Genomic DNA, 16,130 nt, shown 5'->3' on the forward strand with positions numbered 1-16,130 from the left:
CAGAACCTTGTGAAACCAAATACCATTAGGAAACCACCGGGCTGATTTAAATCCATCAGGCTGTTATCTCTGTCCTGCAATATGCTCTAAAGCAAACAGAGGCTTAATTTTCCACTTCTGCTGCAGCATGAACCAAGGAGTCATCTTTTTCTGGCTTTAATTAACCTCAGAATTAAGGGTGTGCTTTGCATAATGGAAAAAAAAATACAGAAATATATTATGGAAATATATTAAAGCAAATAATTGCATAAACCAAATAGCAAATGTTCTCTGGGTCTGGCTTTGCATATGTTTCTTTTACTGGTAGTCTGACAGATCGAGCAATCTTTAGACACCACATAAGGCTGTCAGAGTTTTTCACCTAATTCTTATATATGACAATCTACCCAAAGATGAACCAATAACTAAAAACAACTAACAGATATTTTAAAACACAGCTCATACATGGAGTGTTAAAGTATTGTTCAATTAAATGAATTGATGCAGAATCTTTTTAGTGTACTCTTACTAAAACTCATTATACTAATAACTTGGATTTGGAGAGTGAAGGATGGGTAGAAATACTCCCCAATGCCTCTATAAAACAGACTGTGACCTCTCAGTCCTAGATGGTAGATTGCTTCTAAATAGCATATCTCTATCATTTTAGTTGGACCTATAAACATGTACGTACTGAATTCCTTTCCATCATCTTTTAACAATAGCTCCCCACTACACACTGTTGGTTTATCATTAATGGCAAGACCTAAAAATTAACGATTTTATCAAATTTGTAATGGTTGGATTATAACATCAGATGGAAACATGGATGTAAATGTGATTGCCTTTTCTAAAATATCTCCATATAACTAGTAGAGACAGTCTGTAATATTCAGTTATTATTCAGGATTGTAATTATAAATCTGCATTTTTGGAAGAAATTATTAGTTGTTCAAGTTCAATCTACTTAACAGAGGTGCCAAGGAGACAGCACAACGAGTCAGAGCAAGAAACAACCTGCTGGAATTGTTCAAGGTAGAATAAGTGTGGGGAAAAAAAATCAATAGGAATGCAATCATCTCAGGAGTATTCACCAAGCATATTCCCTTCGATTCACTTTGTGGTGAAAATATAAAACTAAAAGATTCGGGAGGCAACAGAGAATAGCTTTGTGGAGTGGTGTAGTTGTCAAGGTTTAAATGTTAAATAAAGGAAAGACAACAAAGGAGCCAAAACATCACAATTAGCGTTCCTTAACAGCTCAGATTCAGTGACTCGGAGCTACAAAAAATGAATGGAGTTGTGTTCTTGGGAAACAGTCAGAGGGATTTGCTACTTACATCAAAGTTGCAGAAAGAAAAAAGCAACACATAAAACATTAAAGTTTAAGTTATATGCTCTACAAAATAAATAAATAAAGGTTGCCCGAGCTTGAGACCAGATAGTTGGATAAGAGATAAATCCTCTCACATTATTTAGGTCTAATATTCTCATTCTATTTTCCAAGCTCATGAGCATTTTCTAAATTTCCACCCTGCTAAGCACACCTGTGATTCCTGGCTGCTCTGCTTCCCCCGACCACTCGCTAGTGAGAGCAATGACTGGACACACACAAACACACACATACACACACACGAAGACTCACCTGCCGTCACACACGTGAAAACTTACACCATCCGACACCATCAACATTATCCAGAAGAACAGATGCACCACTCAAAAACAATGACTCCCCCTTGGTGCAGCCCAACAGTTAACCTTGAGCTTCATCTAATCAATAGCATGTTTTATCGGTCTCAACCCATTCCTTCAACTGCTTGTCAAACATAAAATGCATTGACAATTACCTGCAGGCAAGCCTGCATGTAGGTAAACAGCATGCAATGTCTGTTCACTGCCCATCTGGAAGATTAGGGAAGTGTAACAGAATAATAGCAAGATGGTTCCCACTAAAACCAGTCATTAGGGGGCTGAATTAGTGGTGAGGTTTAATGGAGCTGCACAATCTGAGGGTAGAGCCTATATTGCCCCCCTGCCTCAGCGTATTACTTGAATTGGCCACAGTTTTTAACAATATATGATTCAGATGTATTTTTTTCTGAAAGTTTGAACTGAAAAACACAGTATACTGGAGAAGAGAAAAGACCAAAAAAAGTTGCAGCCGGTTACCATAGTGACCAACCTATCTGATGCTTCAGGGGCATTAGTGCTGTAATTGTTATTATTGGTCTTAATAAAGTTGAACCTGGCTCTCAGCTGCCGCTCAGCCTAAAGCCCAGAGGCTATTATGGCTGTACCAGATGCTATAATCATTGCTGGGTCTGGGCACATGGACTAGTGTGCAATTATCAATTTATCTGTACTGAAGCACTTTCAACCTAATGGTTGCTGTGGAGGGAAAGGCTGCCTTCAACGGGGAGGTGGTTAGAATGTCGTAAATAGCAAAGTGGTTGCTACTGTGATTGCACATTGCACAATTTTACATTTTTGAACAAGACAGCCTTTTAAAAAAGTGCATAGTTGTACAGGGATAAAATGATTAGGCACTTGACGTATTGAAGACTATAAAAGAAAGTAAGGATGAAGATGTTTATGTACTCAAACAAAGGGAATGGGAGAAGAGCAATAGAGCAATGTGAGGAAAGACTGAGGACTCACGGAAAGCTGTGTAGAATTCATGCAGGCTGAGATGCCCATCATTGTTGTAGTCATCATATCTCAGCAGGTCCTGCATGGTGCACTCCATCAGACTGTCCTCCAGATGCTCCTTCATAGAGATCTAAACACACACAAACACACACTGTGTTACCCATAATGAAACAGCACGAAGCCCAAAATCAGAATTGAGATGTTACAGAGAAATGCAGATAAAAAGGAATTCAAGATTCACAGGTATAACATCCTTGAAACCTCATTTACATATTGTGTCTGCCTTGCCTTTTTAAATTCAAGTGTCTGCTGAACAGAATACAATTATGCAAATACTGTATTATTGTAAATCTGACATTTGTTAATGGTAGATACCACATGCATTTAACATTTCAGTATCCCCCTAATGGAGTAACCTCAGTGTGTTTAATGAATATGCTCAGACTTTCTTAAGTACTGAAGCAGAATCACAGAAACCTCCCCACCACTAAAACTATACATTTGTCGACATTCTGGATTTTACATTTTAAAGTTACTGTGTAATAATTTGCATGTCATTTTTTATAGCGATGACAGCGATAAAACAGATCCCTCGTGTGAGCTTTAGTTTAAGTGTAACATGAAATAATCATTGGTTTACAAGAAATGGCGGAAGAAAAACCGACTTGAATGAAATTGGCAGGCTGAATACAGTTGCCATAATACTGTAAGTAGTGTTTGGAATGAGATTTTCCCTTCAACCTATAATTAGGACAGGATTTCCATCAGGACGAAAGTGCCACATGTAGATAAAAGCCAAGAATCAAGGGAACTGATTCACTCAGAGTTATTACATTCTGATTAAAATGGGTTGCTGAAATATGTTATCTTGGACGTTAGTGCTGTTTCTGATTTCTCACCATTTCAGCAACATCACCTCTGGTACTACTTATGCTTGAATATAATGCACCAGAGTGCATTCAAAGATGTTCTCCTGGGAAAATGCATCTCTCTTTCCCCCCATATCCCCCACCATTTGTCATTTATGAGCCCTCTCTTCCCATTAAGTGATGTGTCTTTCTCAGGGGAACATTCTTACAAAAGGGGGTATTAAGCAGGTTGGTGGTGGTGGGGGGGAGGGTGGTTTAAACAGAAAGCTTAGCTTGTGCACAATAACTACAGTTGCACTACATTGTATAAGAGTAAATCCTTCTTCTATTAGAAACAAGTAGGATACTGGAAGTTGAGCACTGTCCTCATGGATATCTAAATCGTTTTATTGAGGGCTCATTCTTAGTAGCAGTGGTCGATTAAGTTCATTTAGTTACAAATGTAAAAAATACAAATCATATTTGTCCTTGTATAAGGATAGAAATCAATGAAAAGCGAATGTGTTCATGCATGACTAGCAACAATGCATTCTTACAGGGAGGCCGAGAATAATGAATGTCTGGCCCTTATTAGAGGACATTTTAGGGATACTACCCCAGTGAATCATCATTTAAAAAATACTTCCAGCTCTGCTTGAGAACCATTTGCTCTCTACGTGATTGGGAACCTGTTTACATGCAATGTGGGACTGTCCAGGTGTAAAGTTATTTTGGTCTAGAGTATCACATGCACTGAAGTTACTGGAACAAGTATGTCTATGTCAGCTAATGTTTCACTCTTGAATATTGACTCCGTAATAAGTGTTACGAAATCTACTACTGTAAGGTCTGAAGGCCGCTAAAAAAGTTGTCAGTATAAAGGTTATTTCATTCATGGTAAATAGACCACTCAAAGCGCTTTTACACCATATGTCACACCCATTCACGCACTGATGGCTGTGTTTATCAGTATTAACTAATACATTGATACACGCCGCTGACGAAGCAGTGCGAACAACTTGTGGTTCTAGTGTCTTGCCCAAGGACACATCAGACACGTTCAGCTGGAGATTGGACTCCCAAACCTTCCGGTTCAGAGATGACAGATTCTACCACTGAACCACAGCTGATGATTGGACATCGTCTCCTTAGTTAGCCAGACATGCTAATTGAGTTGCAAGGAAATAATTCATACCATTTATATATTTTCATATTTTTGCGGCTCTTACTTTTTACATGTTGTTCAAAAAAATAGGATATTTTTTAATTTTTGTGTTTCAGGCCGAAATGCTAACACAACTTTTACAAGGTACTCATTGTGTTACTCCTTCAGCTATGATTTACAACAGAAATCAAAAAGCCTGCCAGCATGTTCATCTCCACAAATGGATTCTATACGGAGCTGCACATGTCGCACAGCAGATTAAGGGATGTGGCAAACTTTATTTTGCTCTTTTTGGGCCCTACAGCAGGCTTTGGCCATGTGTTCAGTGACACACTGATCCGTCCTTTGGGCATTTCAGCTAACTATTTCATAGCCAATGTACAGGACTTTACCCTCTAAGACTTTCTGTGACCAAAGATTTAAACTCAACTGGATAAAGTCTGGATGGATAACTGGAATTCATCTTTTAGCTCTTTGGAAACTGAATTTACAAATTCCTACAGAGTGTGTAGTCTACAGATTTCCAGGAAACTTGTCAGCATTAGTGAGTGCTGCTGGGATTGATCAAAATATTGTTGGATTTTGAAGTCTAGATCTTCCAGGAAAGTCATTTAATTATTTATTTCTGCTGCTAGAAATAGGCCAAGAATCACTCCATCTATTGAAATGTTGAAAGGCGACAAAGCATATTGTCATTTACATTAGACCCATAGTGAGTTGAAAAGACGCTAATCACAGTGGCATCTTTTATGTTATCTTTTAGTTCCACTTATTTATCATCAGCTTCTTCATAAGGTTATTTTCCCTCAGACTCAAACACAAGAAAGAACCACATCACAATTTTAATGTTTGACATTAAAAAGCATCTGACAATTTTATCTTCCTGATGAAGTCGAAGTTGGACACGGTCACTGCTTTCTGGCACAAATCCCTGACATAACAGCATTGCTTGGGAGGAGTCTAATTAACACCCATCTCTGATGCCCATTTCCTGACACCAGATGATGCCCGCAATAATTTCATTTCCTCACACCCTTCAAATGCCAATCTTTTAGTCCCCCCCCCCCCTACACACTGTTCCCCATCAGACCCTTGTGGGGAGTAAACATTTTTCATTGTCAAACAGGATGATTAAATGCTCCAGCCACATGTCACTCACCCAGTAACAACTCTGAAGGGGGGCTCACAAAGAAGACACAATCTAATCAACTGACGCAAAAACATGAGCAAGAATAGAATCACATCTTAACTCTTAATGATCTTATTCTTAGTCGAAGATTTGTCTTTCAATGGTGTGAGTCATACACTGCCTTAGTTGTCTTTAACTCGAATAAATAACATAGTTATGCCCTAAACTCTAGATGAAGTTGGGAATGTATTGTCTATATCTATTCCAAACGTAGATTGTGTTATGACACATCCAACAATCTAACATCCATTTCAAAAATGACAAGAACTTCTACTTTTTCAATCAGTCTTAACCAATAATTTGTCCATCAATACAGCGACCTGATAATTTATGCAGTTCGATACTCACCTTCTCCAGCTCATCACTGACCAGCCGGCCATCCTGGTCAACATCCAGGTATTTGAACATGGTATCCACCAGCGCTCTTTTCTCCTCCATGTCCCTCTGCTGGCTCTGCTCTCCAGCCTCCAGCACTTTGGGCTGCATATGCAACAGCATGCTCTTCAGCTTGTTGTACTCCGACATGGTGCATGCATTGCCTACAAGAGCAAACACACAGAAACACAAGAGACATTTGATTAACCTCAATTACTTAAGGAAAGTCTCTTTGGATTATAGCAGTTCATTGGATTGAATGTGTCTGTATGTTTTATAAAAAGAGGAAAGATAATGTGTATTTCTGTGCATGCATGTGTGTGTCCTTAAGTATTTACTAATTACAATGTTGTATTTTTTGTATGCATAATTTGTCAGCCAGCTTTTACTGTGCAGGGGGTCTAATTAATTAGTAACTAATCCTTGAATCCACATGAAACAACATAAAGGTAAACACCCTAATTTTAAACCTCTCATGCTTCTTGTCCTCCTTTGCTTTGGGATTAGAGCTGCTTCAGACCAGAATAGTCCTCTTTCCCCTGATTCTCTGGACTGCTCTGCCTGATGAGGATGTGGAGATGAAATGAGAGACCACAAACTAATCACGGGCAGCACTCGTGCTGTGTTATTTTTTCTTCACACTTGAAATAAATAATTATGCAAAACACGTCTGTCCCATGCTGTGGCGAACTTGAAACAAATGGAGGGCAGGCAAATAAGCAGCGGATACTAAGAGGGAAAGACACATTTTTTTTAACGTTTTCTCTTGTGTCCCTCTTTTGCTTTATCCGAGCCTCATGACAGCATGGAGCCCTGACTGGTGGGTGGGAGTCAGAAACATGGTGATGACAGAAATAAAAATATGAAAAAAGAAAACCCAATGAATAAATCATAAGGTACCGTCCTTGCTTGATCCCTGCAGAGCAGGAGCCCTCCCTCTGAGAGTACAGAAGAATTATCTTATTGCCTAATCTCATCACAACTCAACAACTATCAAAGCTAATGAATCCAAAGTGCCCGGACATGACGGACCAAAAAGAAACACTCCAGAAGTTGAGAGCCAGCATCTACTTTTAGTTCTAAATTCGTTGCAGTGGGGAGTGCTGTCTGAGCATATCTACTGCTGTTAGCAAAACTGTCACTGCAGATAAGTCAACAGGGGATCAGCTAAGTTACAGTAGACAGAAAAATGACTCCTGCTGTGGTGCTCAATGCTAAAGTGCTAATTAAAGATGCACATATTTTAATGCTTGTGCATATGTACAAGCAGAGGTGAACAAACAAAGGTTTCCTGGTGTGCATGTCTTCTTTTCTAAAGAAAGCTCAGGGTGACCCATGATTAAGTCCTGAACAACCTTTTAAAATGAACTTTTTATTGATATGAAAGTGCCTGGTCTGAGACAATGAGACAGGCTTAAGTTAAGACAAAAAAAATAATATTAAAGGTTTTCATTAGTCTATATGGACTGCTCTCCGTCTATTGTTTTTTCCCAAATTGGGAGACATTATTGAAAAATTATTAAAAAAGAGATTGGTGTTTGAATGACACAGCTTGAAAACTTAAGATGGATGCAACCCAAAAAAAAAAAACATGAATGTTGTACAGTGTTCCGCCTCCCATGTCACCAGGAGAGCTTTAATGTTTTAATGTACCATGGGTATTGTGCTTTCCCTTAATGTGACCAGATGTTTCCATCAGATTTAGACCCCAGTGGTGGGAGATTATTGATATGTTGGTCATTTTGGAAGGTGGTGAAATATGTCCGACTTTGTTCGTTAAATTGCATTTGATGGGATTCCTGCAGACTAGCCCTTCTGTAGCCATAAATGTAATATTAAATAAAAAATAAGGCAGTTTTCAATTTTTTAATACCATGAAAAGTCCAAAACAAACAAATCAGTCTTTTGCTTAATATCTTCCGTCTCTGCTACCATCTGTGACACTAAACCCTAATCCCAATCCCACTTATGGCTTTAATCATTATACATGTGTAAAAATACATGTTTTGATATTGTTCTTAATGGTTTCCAAAACTAGAGAAAAGTCAGTCAAACAGTAGTAAATCATAACTTTGTTGGGACTATTTCTAGCTTCTAATGAATACACATTTCATGTCATAGCTTGTGTGACTTGACATTTATCAAACTGTGGCAATGTTTGGCTTGGTTGTTGAGGTAAAAGCAAAAAAAATTAAGGAAGTCCTCAGTCCAACAAATCTCAGTTATCTCCTGGTAATTTCTTGGAGGAGTTCATGATGTTTGACATATAACCTACTCACAAAAAACCAAAGCCAATGCAACCTACAATGACACCCACATGCAAGTCTCGACATGCTACCCTTCAAAACACACCCACACGTCAGAGACAGGGTGCACTCTTCTCTACAAGCCAACAGTTAAGTCAAGGTCTTGGCAAAATCCCTGTTCAATGTTATTCCTGCAAGGGGAATGAGGCGTGAGGTGGATCAGACATGAGGGATCATCACCTAGCTGTCATCCCTGCTCCTGCCCGAGAAGGACAGAAACAAATTAACCCCACGCTGATTTACATCTTGTCATAGACGGAGAGAACAATCCTCTCTTTGCTCAGACTTACTCTGCCCCCACAAGAATCTATACTGAGGGGAAATTATTATGAGGAGATATTCCAAAGGAAATTTGACTGTGTCATATTAAAAAAGGGATATTTTGAGGCTGTTTAAAAAACGTCTGTAGGAGGAGACAATGTCCACCGGTGCTGCTTCTCTGACACAATTTGATTAAGGTCATAAATTACTTTGATGCCATTATTACTTCCTTATCTCTCAAGGTGCACCTTCTTTCCTCTGACCATTGTGAAAAAAGTCAATGTTTCACCTGGACTATACGGTGAATCACGCTGTCTTTCTTTTGTGGAGGGAATGTCCTTTGATTCTCGTTCTGCTGAGCGCAGCATCTGCGGCAGTGACAAAGAAATATCTGTCCGTATTACAGTGCATCCACCCCTGACTCTAACACTGTTTTATTGTTCTAGAGGGACTAGGACTCCCTTTATTGCCCGTTTGAAATGTTAGCTGCTTAAGTGAGTGATCCGAAGCTGCTCGCACCATGGACACCCAATGTCCCGGAGACAGAGCTTCTCCGCACTGCTCGGAGCAACCTCAGAACTCAAGAGTCTATAAATGTCAGGCAGAGGAAAACAAACAGAGAGTCGAGAAGCAGCGGAGAAAGTCCTGTCATGTGAGAGGGAAATGAGTGGTCCGAAGGATCAAAATGCAATTGATGAACATTTAAAGAATAGGGGAAAACTTTCAAAAGTAAGAAAAAAAAGTGAGGTTGAGACATGTGCATTTTCATGTGTGTAAAAAATGTTATCATTCCTTGTTGTGCTAAGTGGAACTGCTGTGATGCAGACAATGAACGTGTTGGCAGAGCTTGTATAATGCAATCCAGAGCACAAAAACATCTTTTTATGATTATTACTTTGAGGGTTATGTACTGTGAAATCGTGTTTTTTTTTACTTCAAGAACAAACAGGACTATCCAATTTAAAGACAAGAGAATAAAAGCAGAAATGTTCGAAATAATAGATGGAAAAAGTCGGAAATATGGACAGTCTGCACAGAGAATAATAACCAAAAACCAAAGCAGAGTAAAGAAAAGGGCTGGATAAATATATAGGATGTAGAATGCTGAGTCTATTTTGAGCAATGCCAAAGATATAGATAAATTACCAGAAATGTTTATTTTGTACCAGTCAAATGTATTACAAGATCTTATTCGCTTTACAATACCAAAAAAGTTGGCATTTTACTTTTGTTAACATCTCTTACTAAAGACAACTTGCTTTTAATTTGCTGTGCCACATTTTTCCTTCTCGGTCTTGCTTGACAAAAAGGCATTCTTGATAGCAGAGCGTGACTGGGTGGCTAGAGAGGAACCAAAAACTGATTGTTGCTGGTCTGCTGTCAAGTGTTGCTGCTGGAACAATTTGTTCAGGAATCTAGAGAAGTTCAAAAGGTACAAAGCAATCATACATCGACTGCAATTAAGGTGTGTATGACTCAAAGAAACTCAAACTTTCTCCTGTGCCTTTTGGATGAAATCTCAGCTCCACAGTTAAAAAGCACAGAGGTTGGTAAGGGAAACCCAAGACATAAATCCTCCATATAAGAAACTCCCTCCAATGCCCTCCAGGATGTGAAAGTGTTCTGTGTTAAATTTATGTCTGCCTGACCTCCCCTGGCTGAATTGATGGGATTATTTACTGCCATGGCGTCTCTGTGAAGCTAATATGGGATGTTGATGGACCTACCTTCCAGATAATTATGAATATGATGGACACCCCTTGCTCCTGGGGGCAGTAAGGTCTGCGAGAGCCGGGCAAATCTTGGAAGGGCGACACAAGTCACAGGAGAGCCCTGTGTTGCATAATCACTGTTGGCAGCTCTTTAAATCGGCTTACTGTGAGCTTCACAGTCCATCCAATATTTTGTCTGTGGTAGCTGTGATTTGAAACACTTAAAACTCTTTTCCTTAACATATTATATCTATACATTTTTTCTACCAATACAATAAATTGATAGCAATGAGAGTACATATTTTTATAAATGAATTAGATCTGGCTGTGCTCACAGATTTGCTGCCTTAGTTTGTTTTCTGTAAACAGAAATGATCGTGATTTTTTGATCAAGCAAAGAAAACTTTTAGACTTTTTGGTCATGGTAACGTTAATGATATATATTTTTGACAAACTGGTTGATCAAGTTAAAACAAGTTACAGGAAGGTTCAGATGAGAAAGATGCAAAGCCGTTATTGTAGATTTTACTTTGGTGATCATTGGCTGTCAGCTCTGACCTGTCAGGCGGCATTTGTTGTTGCCCTTTCACTATGAAGGCTACCTGGATGCTCACTAGTTGAACACTTTTACGATAAAGCAGCAGTAGTGGAAAACGTGATTTTGCATGCAATCACATAGTTTTGTTTGGACTTATTGAGGGTGTGCAGAAAATCTGAGTGAACTGAAGGCATGGCAGACTGCACAGTTGCATTGAAACCAACTTTAAAGACGGATACTGTAAGAAACACGATCAATGACAAAGTCAGAAAAAACACAAGATCCATGAATAGTATCACAAATGTGATTCAAAATAAAAAAAACCCCTAAGAGCAGTGATCAGTCAAAAAAGAAGACGCCTTTGTTTAAAAACCACAAAGCTCACGAGGAAGTACTCCACATGAATCAGAAGAGCATGTGGGAGAAGCTGCTGGAAGAGCAATAAAAAGCCCTATAGACATATATTTCCATGAATATGATAGCATGGCTCTAACAAGCTATTATTCCTAAACAGCTTGCACAGCATCCATCTACAAAGAACAGCAGGAGGAGGTTGGAGGAGGGACCGAGGGATTTTGCTGAAACATTGGTCAGCAGCAGCAGCAGCAGCAGCAGCAGAAGCATGAACGATGAGCAGATTTCGGGGTTTGAGCTGTCCATTATAAAGAAATCTCATGACTAAATGTGACTGGTTACCCGAGAAGTATGCTGATAAGACCATGCATATAATATCATGGTCAGTGTGATGGATAGAACTCCATTTGTGCTTCTAAATAAATATTCCTGCTGGTACTGTTTTCTGAAACGTATTATTTTAGCAGTTTGATGAATAATTGTGTATCAAAAAGAGTACAAAAGTGATGATTCATAGTTTAGAGTTACTCAGCATATACATAACTCAAACTGATTTGAAATGCCACCTCTAAATTCCGTGAGCTGTCTGCCGGTTTTGCCTCGCCATACATTCAGCGTCGTGGATCAGGGTGAGCTCAGGAAGTCTTATCAGAGTCTGTGCAGCTTGGCACTGACTAAATGAGAAACTCAATGCAACACCAAAGTTATTGGCAGAGCAGTGAAGGAGAAATAGTACAGTATAGCATCCACTTACTCCCTGCATGTCTGTCTGTCTGTCTGTCTGTAGGCCTATCTCAAACTGCACGTCAGCACTATACCCATCAGCCCTATATCTGCTCTTCTCTCTCTTTCTGAATCGGACTCTCTTTTACTCATACACACTCACTCTCAGAGACTCCCATCAGTCTGAGAAAAAATTAAACTTACAGAGATGTGCAGAGTTAAGTAGCTACACTAGCTCAAGCAACTGCTTTTTACCTTCTTTTGATGGGGTTCTCTCTGACCTGAGTTAAGCTGGATACTTTATTCATCTTTTTCAGGAAATGTAACACAAAAAACAAGTAGCCCATGGTTACAGATTCTTCTATAGTTTCTAAGTTGGATGTCCACACTGAAGAGCACCAGGGGGACACGTTCTTTTCAACAATTTGTTTTCAACACCCATGCAGAATGTCATGCATCATGCTTTTTGAACAATTATAATGGTTAATGGATGCTGCTAGTTTTCTTTGGATACTTTGTGTGCGTGTGAAGAAGCCTCCTGAGCCCACCTGTGTGTCTGCTCCTTTGTTATTACCTTTAAAATATTAACTAGTAGGATGTTGGTGGTCCCTCGTCCCATGGCAGGTGATCAACTTAGGAGGTAAACATGTTGAAGCCTTTCTTTGTGCTTAATTAGTTCTAATGAATCATTTAGTATAAAGAGCACTGAACAGATGTTCAGTGAATGGCAGGCTGTGAGTGACACACTAGATACTCTTTATATCAACTCTCTCTACCGCATATGTTACAGCACCTAAATAAGTCTTCATAGAAGGTGTTGTATATTGTTCACAGTGTTAGCGACCTTAATGACAACTGCAAATACAGAGGAAGCTGGTTTAAAAGCAGCAGGCAGCAAACAGATGAAATATTAGGACTGAAACATCAGCAGTACTCTTTATTAAGTCTTCTAGCATGGATGTTTCCTTGCCTTTATAAAGAAAGAACACTTAATTAGTCACACAAGTCCTTTGTGTGTGTGTGTGTTAGGGAGATGATTTCTTCCAATTTTGATCAAAAGAGTTGACTATAAAGAGCTGTGGATGTCTCAAGTGGTAGCTTACCCCTACAACAAAGTTTGTCTTTTTAAATGAAATTAAACTTTGTATGTTTCTATGTGGATTTATATCACATTGACTTACTGAAGTGTGGTGTACTGAACACATTTCTTTCTTGTATATCATGCAATGGATCGTGGGTTGGTGAAATCGTTACAGCATGAGATGGGATATGAAACATGCAAAGTCAATCCATCCAAAAATGATTTGGGGGAGTACTGATCATTTTTTCCAATTGCCTATGGTGTGACTCTTCAATGTACATGTCATTTATCTGGATCAATCATCAAAAAACGATAGAGGTTCACTGCCTTGAGAGAAAGTTTTCTTATCTGAAACTCAAGATTGCCAAAGCCAATACAAAAAAAGAGGAACCGAGTTGTGATCATTTTCATTGTTGTTGGTTTACGGCAGAGTGATCTTCTGTGTTGTAAACCAAGTAAATTAAACTATTAGAAGTCGAACACTGCAAACAGGGTGGCAACGTTCTTACAGTCAAAATAAAAAGTCAGTATTCTACATCTCAAATCACACAGTTTCCTGAAGAGGTCCTTTAATCTATACAGCATACCAAAAACTTGTTCATTGTTTTTCAACTTGCTGTCATAATGCTGGATGTAATTTTGCTTATTAACTTATTTCCAGCAGAAATGCACCATACCATAACTACAGCCAAAGCAATCTGGTAATTTCTGCTCTACATTTTTCACAGAAATTGCAGCCTAAACCAATCAGCCCTTAATGTGTGCAGTTTGTGCTGTTACAGCAGCAGCCTCCTGACTAATGGAGACTGAAGGGACTAATATGATGACCTGTAGGACCTATAGAGCAAATGAAAAAGAACAATTTGTTCAATACAGGTTCAAGAATAACAACGCACGCAATAATCACATCTAAATGTCACTGACAGAGCACACATATAGTTGTGCCTGCACATATAACCCTGGTGACATGGATTTTAACAAAACAAAATAATTACCAAGCCCTTATTCACATTAATAGATTGAGACTGGGAACATGTTAAGGTGTTGATTACATTTCTAAGTATCCATGCTCCCCCCTCCCCCAACACCTGCCGTCTAAGCTATACAGTAATCTCAGGACCTTTCATCGCCCCTGCTGAGGCTTGCAAGCTGCTGCCTGATGATCCCTCGAGTATACCCCTTTTAAATTGCCTGAATGTGGGGACTGGCAGCTACCACTGCCCTGGGCTGTATGTGGCCTAACTGAAACTCAGTGACGACAGAGAACCCTGCACTAACATCTGACATTAGCTAACGAAATACAGCAGTGACCTTGTGAGGAAAAGTTTCAGACACACACAGAGAATGGATGATTTTTTAACTTAACTCTAAGTTAAGGTTTCTCCTTTGCCAGAATACTGTGAAAAAGTGTTGGTTTTAGGTTAGAGAGAGTAAAGTTGGCTTTACTGTCTATGCCCTCAAAACATTAAATCATTGACACACATCAGTGATGGCTGTGGTGGCTGCGGTCATATCAATTTTTAATTGCTGCCTTAACTAACCCTACCAGTGTTATTACAATGTCCTGTAGCACATCTTTGAATTATTGCAGCAAGGTGACAATTGGATATGTGCAAAAACAAAACAGTTTGTCCGCTGTGACTGTTAGTTTAATTAATCAAAATCTTCTTGATTTTGTCATCTAAGTCTGTATTTTAGGCAGAGATGCTAACAATTCTTTAAATGATTTCCAAATGGCACTGATAAGGACAACATGAACAGTGCCTACAAAACAAACAACCCTTAATGCTCACACTTCCTTAAAGGTCACATATTATACTCCTTTTCAACAAGTTGAAATAAGTCTCAGAGCTCCCCCAAAACATGTCTGAAAAGTTTCTAGCCAAGAATCCACTGTGAACTTGTATTTATGTATGCCTATAAACTCCTCTATTTCAGCCCTGCTTGGAACAGACTGGTACTGCCCCTCTAGAAGGAGATGTGGCTTGAGCTTTCTTGCACCATGCCCTATTGTTTACAGTGAGAAGACAGACTCAAGGGGACAAAACAAACATCTAGCTGTGGAAAATCTCCAAACGGCCCGTTTTGGCACACATTTTCTGGAAAGTGGAGCAGGCAAAAGACAGAGAGGATGGACTTTTTTGACAGGCCATGCAGGGACACATATTTGTGTTTGAAAACTATGTCAAAGTGTTTTTAATTATAATGTATGTGACTTTTAAGCCTAGGATATTGTTGTAATCAAATCACACTAAAGTAAAACTTAGAACTTCCACAAAAAACAAGCAAAGATGAGAACAAAAAAAAAAAGGCTCAACGCTCTTCAAATGACAATCACTATGGAGAAATAATGAATATGGTGTCCTCTTGCCTTCAACTAGTTTGAGTATTTTTCTTCACATACGTATGTGCAGATCAATGCTGCAGAGGACTGACACTTGAAATGCAAGAAAGAGGAACAAGGGCAAGACAGGTGTAGGCTGAGAACAAGGTTTTTATTTTTTTCCTTTCCTCAAAGAGGAATCCCTTTTATCTAAGAGTGTTATCTTTCATCTAGATTCTGCCTCTGAACGCACATCCTTCAGAAGACTCCAAGGGTTCATCCTTTCTTTTCTACAGGTCATAACTTTGTATCAGTGGCAAAGGCTGAAGTATTTTGTGTGGGAGAGTCTTTTGACAGGCTTGGATTATGAACGAAAATGTAAAACTTTAACACCTCACTACACAACAAACGGATATTTCAAGTTCAGACAAGTTCACTTTTTCAGAAATGCCCTGTCGAAGTGGAAAAAAAAATGCCAAAATGTTGTGCCACTTGAAACTACTTTATGCACTTTATGGAATTATGCTATATTGAAGTGCTGGATTCTCTGACAACAATGCAGCAGCCAGTATGTCCTCCTCCTTAGTTTCGATTCCGGTACAGAATGTTTTTCCATTTTTTGTGACC

The 16,130-nt window shown here is 39.0% G+C and overlaps 1 protein-coding gene across 1 annotated transcript in view; it reads right to left on the minus strand.

The window, feature by feature from the left end:
• The window catches only part of fstl4 (follistatin-like 4), a 185,823-nt gene that overhangs the window by 60,590 nt on the left and 109,103 nt on the right, over window positions 1-16,130 (minus strand). The window contains exons 5-6 of the mRNA XM_065963116.1: window positions 6,179-6,369; window positions 2,638-2,758 (exon numbers count right to left, since the gene is read on the minus strand). Coding sequence (XP_065819188.1) covers window positions 2,638-2,758; window positions 6,179-6,369 — 312 coding nt within the window. The remainder of the gene's footprint in view (window positions 1-2,637; window positions 2,759-6,178; window positions 6,370-16,130) is intronic.

This window comes from Labrus bergylta, chromosome 14 (genome assembly GCF_963930695.1).
Source record: "Labrus bergylta chromosome 14, fLabBer1.1, whole genome shotgun sequence".
Classification (NCBI taxonomy): domain Eukaryota; kingdom Metazoa; phylum Chordata; class Actinopteri; order Labriformes; family Labridae; genus Labrus; species Labrus bergylta.